Here is an 8429-nt window from a genome sequence, read left to right as displayed (position 1 = left end):
GTAAAGCCAGGAAAATGTGGTTCAAGTTCGGTGTTTAAGATGTACTGGTTCTGTGACCTCTCAGTGCACTAAGCCCCTTAATAGGACAATATATAGGAGCTTAGCTGCATTAATACAGGCAGTTTCCTCACCTGAGAGTTCCCTATTCCAATGAAATCAGTTCCTGTCCCCTAGCCCACATTCTATCTAATACAGAGCCAGCAAGACCCATGGATGAGACTCACTGAATTCTTATTGATTGAGGGAAGGCCTCTACAGACATCCAATTTTGATGTCACATTGGGGCATGAAGACAGGGTTGTGCTGGAGTCAGCTTGAACAAACTCCTAAGAGCTGATTGTTAACTTTTCAGTATGAGCATTTATACATTGGAAATCACAAAAAGTACAAAGCAGGACTGGATTTACTGTTTTGTTGATTGGATAAATTTAAGAAAGGGATGGAGAAATTATTAATAATATGAAATAAACATTAAAATTGGTCATGAGAACAGCAGTGGCAGGATAGCTTGTCTAATGGAAAAACACTCATATAGGCACTCAATAAATATTTGCTGAGTGAATGAATGAGTCAGAAATCTTGAGTATGAGTGCTTGTGCTCAGCACACCAGGGGAACTGACTGTTCTCATGAAACCATCAGCAGGCTTACCCTAAGATTAAAGCTGCCAGGGAGGGAGTCCTGGCATCATTACAGAAAGGTATCTGACTTGTAGGTTTAAAGTCACATATTGAACATACTGGAGCAGTATAAAATGGTTATGTCTGAAATTATTCATTTATTTGCGGGTTCAAAAGAGAAAAACAATCAGCTTTCAAGATGAATTCATGGAAAAGATTCCTCCTCTCTCATTTTTCAGAAAATCTGACTTTAAAATGAAGACACAAAATTTAGAGAGTGCTCAAAGTCCCCGAGGTGGAAGGGACCTCAGAAGCCATCTTGTTCCATGTGTCCCTGAGCAGAAATGTGCTCTAAACATCCTCTCTATCCAGCCTCCAGTGAGAAGGAGCTCACCCCCAGTCTGGCCAGCCCAATCCATGTTGGGACAGCTCTAAGTATTAGTAAATTTTTCTTTCATTGAGCTTAACTCTGCCTCTCTCCACCTTCTGCTCACTGCTCCTAGTTCTGACATCTGTGGCTAATCAGAAAAAGTCTAATGATTACTAATTAGATTACTAATCCCTCTTCCATTTAGCATCACATTCAAATACATAAAGAGCAATGATGTCCTCCCTTCTCCTTCAGATTAAACACTATCAATTCTTGCAGTGGGTTCTCATGTGACATGAGTTTATGTCCCTTTATCATGCATATCTCAAGAAATACTATGAGGGTTAGCCTATTTCTGGCCCCTAGCTGGACAATGGGACTCCATGTTTGATTACTGATTGAACTGTCTCTCTGACAACTGATTGACCTGGGAAGTTTTGCCTTGATTGACTACACTTAGAGTTAGGATGTGAGGTTAGCAAACTTCATCTAATCCAGGGGTGTAAGTTTAGCAAACTTTCCTAGTCACAATGTTCTTGTGATGGAGCAGGTCGGTCTCAGTCCAGACCACCTGCTAGATGAGTAACTCCTCAGGGCCCCCTCCCACTCAGGTATGTGAATTAGCCCAGCAACAACAATCAGCTGTAAAGACAGTGACCCAGGAGGTGCGGGATCTTGATGGGGATGCACTGCCCAAGCCCGTGAGGCACATCTATGGGACTGAAGAGTGAGGAGCCACACACACACTGACATGCCTGGGAGTAATACACTGCCTGAATTATGATCTTTCCTTCCTGGTACCTCCTCACCAAACCATGATTTACTCTGAAATTAGCTGACAGCCAGGAAAGGAAACGAGGTCATTGTCAACCCTGATGCTGTGGATGTTGGCCCAGTTTTCTACTGCAGCCAAAACTGTCAACAGATGTTGGGCCTAAAATGCTCATTGGAGAGGTGGAACAATTCAAATCAAAGAGGGCACAGACAGGGTCAGCCCTATCCTAACCTGTGACCTAAATGACACTTGTCTCTGCCTCCATCTGTCATCATAGCCTCTCTCTGCCTCCTCCCTCCCCTGAAGTCCCACTTGACATCTGCTGCCCAGGCAACTCAACTATGGTGACCCAACCAAAGCCAGCTCTGGGACTTTTCCTGATATACAAACTTGCTGTCCTGGCCCCATTCCCACTGAGCCCTGCTCCTAGTGAATTGTCCTACTGGGAAGCAGGGAGTAGGGAAGGAAATAAGCATTTGTATAGCAACTAGTACCTGACAGGTACTATGTGAAACCGTTTTTATTAACATTATCTCATTTGATTCCCATAAAAATCTTATGAGGTAGGGACAATTATTAACTCCATTTTAGAGTTTGGGAAACTGAACACACAAAGGTTAAGTGATTTGGCCACAGTCACACATCATTTGCCTGAGGCCAAATTTGAACTCAGATCTTCCAGACTTAGCACTTTATTCATATCCCACTAACTGCCTCATAAGCAGCTGTAACCTAAAATGAGACTAAAGTGAGACAGTGCCTCCCCTCAATGAGCTGATAGCCTACTAAGGGGAATAGTGGAAACATAAAAATACATCCATTCACACTAATACAGGAGGGAATCATGAAATGCTTCCAGAAGAAAGGGACACCTCTGACCTTTGAAAGGAGGGGAAGGATTTCCAGAGATCGAGGTGAGAAGGGAAAGCATTTCATGCAGAGGTGGGGGACAAGAGCCTCACACAAAGGTTTGAAGGCAGGAGATGGGAAACTGCATCTAGGGAACCTTTTCTTTGGAACCAATAGTGGATTATTAGGGAGAAGTTCAGAATATTTGAGGAGATGCCCCTAACTTGTTGAGGTACATATCATGGAGAATGACCAAGTTCTCACAAAACATTCCTTCATGGCATTGCCAGAGCCAGAATCCTAGACCACACAGGACCATCTCTCTGATCCAATGAGATAATACTTATATTTTAATATTCTTGCAGAGCTAGTACAAGGTTATTTAAGTGGGATGGAGATCTACTCTAGCATACATTTAATAATTCATATTGCATCAATCTTTCCAGTTAGCAACCTGCCCTCTGGTATTTGTCATTTATTTTTATGTGTTCTATTTCCTCTTGGCTATTATTGCAAAATCATTGCAATTTTCCTCTACTATATACACAGAGATAGAGAAAGAGTCTTGACCTGGTTTTCTTCAAGAGCAACGGTCTTCTGCAAGAGAGAGGCTGGTAAGACACAATGGTAAGTAATAGGTTCCATCTTAGAAGGGAAAAGAAGATATATAACTGGGTTTTCATGAGGTAGGGATTTGGGTTTCTCCAGAAAGTTGTCAAGTCCTCAATGGGGCTGCTTGTTGGATATCCTCATGGGCTCCCTGTAGAGAGGCAGTATGATGTGATGGACAGGGAGCAGTACTGAGTCAGGAGGCTCAGAGTTCAAGTCCTACCTCTCATATATCCTAGTTGTCTATCTTCCACTTACCTCTCTAGTTCTAAAAGTGGCAGAGGATTCATCAACCTTGGTAGAGACAGTTCCATCCCTGGAGCCTCCACTGGCCATTAGATCACAGATATGTCATTTTTTATCTCAATTATAAACTGCCAATTGTCTCCATACTGACACACCAAAGTGCATTGTCACAGTGTCCCTCTCCAGCTACTGCCTTCTACTCAACTGTATCAGCAACAGGCTACCACCTCTCACTGTATGACTGCACCCATAGTCAGGAAGTAGTCTATGCCATCATCATCCCTGTCAATTTCCCCACTACTCTCCAAAAGCTCTTTCCCTTCCAAATGAATTTGTCCCAGGTACAAAAATTCAGTCTTGGATTTCACTTAACAAATGATAGCATATGAATAGAAGGGAGCGTTATGGTCCTTTAAGAAATGACAAATATGAAGAAATCACAGAAACATGTAAAGACCTGAATGAACTCATGCAGAGTGAAGAAAGCAGGCTCAGGGACAAGGTACAAAATTAATATAATGATGTAAATGGAAAAAGAATGAAAAAAAAAGCTTCTGAACTCAGATGGAACGCAATAAGCAATTTTGTTTCTAAAAGATAGGAGACAAAATGTATTTATGAATACTAAGAATAGCATTAACATGCTATTATGCAATATGGTCTGTGCAGTAAGAATAGTTAGTATCTATACTGTATCCACTATGTGCCAGGCACTGTGCTAAGTGCTTTCCAATTATTATCTCATTTTATCCTCACAACCACCCTGGGAAGTAGATGCTGTTACCTCCATTTTCAATGCAGGAAACTGAGATAAGCAGAGGCAAAAAGTGACTTGCCCAGAGCCACACAATATTTGTCTCCTCTTGTCAGAAAAGTGGGTGACTATGGACACAGAAGGCAAAATATACAGTGGTGCAGTGGACATTTGGAGTCAGTATGACAAAGGCTTGAACCATGCCTCAGCCACTAGGTTGTGGTCTCTGAATGAGCCAGAGTCTTGTTAGGCTGTTGTCAAGGCCTCAGTTTCCTCATCTGTAAAATGAGGGTGCCAGACTCATTGACCTCTAAGTTCCTTTATAGCTCTAAATCCATGATCCTGGCATAATTGTTTAACTGTGTTGGTTGGTTTTGCTTGGCTATTTTAGGTAATATAGCACTTTTCCAACATTCTCTCATTTGATCCTCACAACAATCCTGGGATGCTATCATCGTCCCCATTTTACAAATGAGGAAACTGAGGCATACAGTCTAAGTGGCTTGTCCATGGTCACACAGTTAACACTTGAGGTGAGATTAAACTCATCTTCTTGACTCCATGTTCATTGTTTTATCTACTGTGTCCCCTCATTGACTTTGTGGTAGATTGCCAGGAAAAGGAACTCTATATCAGGTAATGACTGTGAAATAAAATGGGAGAGCAGCTATAAAACTTGAAAAAAAACAAAAATTCTAGCCATTTTCCCTCCTCAATCATCTTTAATTTTTATCTTTTCTTTTTTACACAGAATACCATGCTAGGTGTTCTCCTTGCTTTGGCTATCTTTGTGACACTTTGTGATGCTCAGTGCACATTTTATCCTTTGGAAATCATTGATGGGTATCAAGCAAGAGGTAAATCTTTATTTACAACTATTTCCTGTCTCTAGAAACAAGAGGATTTGTTTAGCAGGAAAAGTGACTGGGATAAGCTTGAATAGCCTATCTGTGGCCATTGGAGCCAAGACCCATGGGATGGGAGCAGTGGGCAAAAGGTGGGAAAAGTGGATTTAATCTAAAGATGTACCTCAGATGGAGAAAAGAGGCAGCTGTCTAAACATACATGTAAAGTCCTTCCCCCACCATCTCCCTTCTATCACATAATTAAGAGTCAGTCCTTGTTATCTACATAAGATATGTTTCTGAGGGGCAACATGCATTAGTGGTTAGAGAGCTAGGATTGACATTAGGAAGATATGAGTTTAAATCCCGCCGTTGGCAGTTGACTAGCTTTGCGATGCTGGGTAAATCATCTGTGCCTCTTTGTCTCAAGCACCTATCTACGTAGTCACTCAATTCATCAAGCATCTATTAACATCTACTGTGTGCAAAAGGTTGCAGCTACTAAGGAAAAATTAATCACGGAAAGAAAATTAAGATGGAAAGAAAAGAAACTAAAAGAATTCCTGCCTTCATGGAACTTATGTCCAACTACTGATCTGTGAACACATATTTTTCAAAGTAACATATTGGATGTTTCCGATTACCACTATGATGGTTGGGGAATGACTTAAGGGCTGTTCTTGACTAAAAAGGTTGTGAAGCATTGGAGGAAGAGATTGCCAAGGGAAATAGTAGAATCTCTACCAGAGGTCTTTAAAAGTGGTCCAGATTTTTCATTGTTAGGATGGTTAAGTGTGGTACCATTCAAGGTGACCTTAAGGTCTTGGTGAAATCTGATCTAGAGGCATCAATTGCAATTTAACAAAAGATTTATCATATGTTCTGCCTTAGGTTGCAGGGATTCTAAGGGTGTAATGCATGATTTCAGCACTCAATGGGAATCTGATTGTATACACTGTTCATGTGAAGAAAATATTGGACTAGTCTGCTGCACCATGTGAGTTCAAGGCTGGCCCTAAATAAACAGATGTAAAATGACAGAATCTTTGAGCTGGAAGTGACCCCAAGGGCTATGAAATAGACCCCATCAGGGAACCAGAAACCCCTACTCAACACATGCCCAATGGGACATCATTTGAAGGCTGTCAGTAAGGGCAGCTCCTTCTCCTTCTGAAGAGTTCTCATGGTTAGAAAGCTTTCCTCCCATTGCACTTAATTAAAAAACAGACTCTTCCCAGCCTCCCTGTAGAGAGGCAGTATGATGTGATGTACAGGGAGTGGTGCTGAGTCAGGAGGCTGAGTCCAACTCCTACCTCTCATATATCCTAGTTGTCTATCTTCCACTTACCTCTCTAGTTCTAAAAGTAGCAGAGGATTCATCAACCTTGGTAGAGACAGTTCCATCCCTGGAGCCTCCAGTGGCCATTAGATCACAGATATGTCATTTTTTTATCTCATTTATAAACTGCCAATTGCTCCATACTGCCATACCGAAAGTGCATTGTCACAGTGTCCCTCTCCTGGCTACTGCCTTCTACTCAACCGTATTGGCAACAGGCTACCACCTCTCACTGTATGACTGTACCCATAGTCAGGAAGTAGTCTATGCCAACATCATCATCCTTCCATCCTCCATCCTCAGCTCTCAGCTCTGCCCCTTAAGGCCGAGCAAGCTAAGAAAGTCTATTCCCTCTTCACCATAACAGAAGGTTCCCTTCTTCAGGCAATGATTCCTGTATTGATCCTTTCATGACGCTGTTTTTCATTTTCTCCCTTTTTGTTATCCTGTGAATGTGCCCCAGATGATCAATTTCCTTCCTAGAAGGTTACTCCCTAAAGTGGACATGATATTCTGGATGTGATCCAATCAGAAAAGAGTAGAACAAGACTTTTAACTTCTCTAGTGGAAACACTGCATGGATCATTGAGCTTGGTGTATGGAAGACCTGAGTTCAAAATCTTCCTCAGACACATACATGTTATCTGTGTGACCCTGGGAGGGTCATTTGACTTTTGTGAGCCTCTGTTTCCTCATCCATTGAAAAAGAAAGATTTTGACCTTGATAACTTCAAAAGTCCCCCCCCCCAGTTTGAAATCTAAGGTGTATAATATTTTTATATTGAAATCTCAGCTCACAATCTAATTATCTGTATAACCTTGGGCAAGTCACTTCACCAGTCTCAGCTTCAGTTTTCTTATCTGTTAAAAGAAGAGGGGTTTGGATTTGGTAACTCATGATGTTCCTTCCTGTTTGAAATCTAGGATCTGTTATTCTTTTCTATCTAAATCCAAGATCATAAACTTATTAGCTATGTGACCTTGGGTTTAGTGCAAGCTAACAAGCACCTAGGACCTAATGTGTTCTCCATCTATACTTGTGAGTAGATTGAGATGGCTCATTAGGTGACTGGGGAGGACAGGTGATACATGATCAGAGGCTGTCTGGAACAAGGGTAAGAATCTTAATAAACTATTCATCAGTTGCCACAGACTACCCTAATCTTTGCCTAATTTGCTTCCACCAACAGGGTGATGAGGCCAACGATATATGACCAAAATGAATGCATGGAAATTTTCCAAAAAGAGTCCTGTATTTACATTGCTGTAAATAAAACTAATCCCTCTACACTCTGTGAAGTCTCACAGTATACAGGTTAACAACTCCAACTCCTCTTCTGGCTGTTGCTGCCAAGGTCATTGCATCTCTATGGAACTTGTCAAGGCTTGAAGCGATTGCCCTTTCCTTGGAATTCAGAGCAGCAGGGGCTGGGAACCATGTGGTCATTACCTTGGATCTGCATTCTATTGAAAGCACTGCCAAGTCTTAGGCACACTGATTCAAACTACAAAGTGCCACTTCTGTGGCTTCTGAGACCCTCCAGGCACAAAGTCCATACCTCCTGTAACCTTCTGTCTGACAAATGCTCAAAATATATTGTCCTGTAGCATGAAATGGATCTTTTCTTTTCTTTTCTTTTTAAAGAATCAATGTTTAAATTCAATATTGAAGTGGGGTCTTTCTCTGGGACAATTCCTAGGAATACACTTTGGGGCTCAAAATGTGCTTTTTAGCTTCTATGCACCTCCCAAATCTATGTTTAAGAATTCTTGGAGAGGGGGCAGCAAGGTGGCACAGTGGATAGACCTCTGGCCTTAGAGTTAGGAGGATCCAAGTTTAAATTTGGCCTCAGATACTTGATGCTACTTACTAGCTATGTCACTTAATCCTGATTGCCTCACCAAAATAAAAAAAAAAGAATCCTTGGGAACTCAATCCTGGAAGAATCAAGGTTATAAATAACCTAATGAATAATGTAAATACACCTAACAGGTGCAATGTGGCATATTTACTAGTGATGAT

At 41.5% G+C, this 8429-nt stretch overlaps 1 protein-coding gene across 1 annotated transcript; it reads left to right on the top strand.

The window, feature by feature from the left end:
* The first annotated feature begins 957 nt into the window (after positions 1–957).
* LOC114031306 (beta-microseminoprotein-like) lies at positions 958–8004 on the top strand. Its single transcript, XM_027846364.1, has 5 exons — positions 958–1060; positions 3163–3240; positions 4974–5079; positions 5959–6064; positions 7597–8004. Exons 2-5 carry the CDS (start codon positions 3238–3240, stop codon positions 7724–7726), a joined length of 345 nt encoding a protein of 114 aa, XP_027702165.1. The 5' UTR covers positions 958–1060; positions 3163–3237; the 3' UTR covers positions 7727–8004.
* The last annotated feature ends 425 nt before the right edge of the window (positions 8005–8429 follow it).

The sequence above is a fragment of the Vombatus ursinus genome, unplaced genomic scaffold (genome assembly GCF_900497805.2).
Source record: "Vombatus ursinus unplaced genomic scaffold, bare-nosed wombat genome assembly UNPS02015129.1, whole genome shotgun sequence".
Classification (NCBI taxonomy): domain Eukaryota; kingdom Metazoa; phylum Chordata; class Mammalia; order Diprotodontia; family Vombatidae; genus Vombatus; species Vombatus ursinus.
This window is presented reverse-complemented; position numbering and strand designations above follow the sequence as displayed.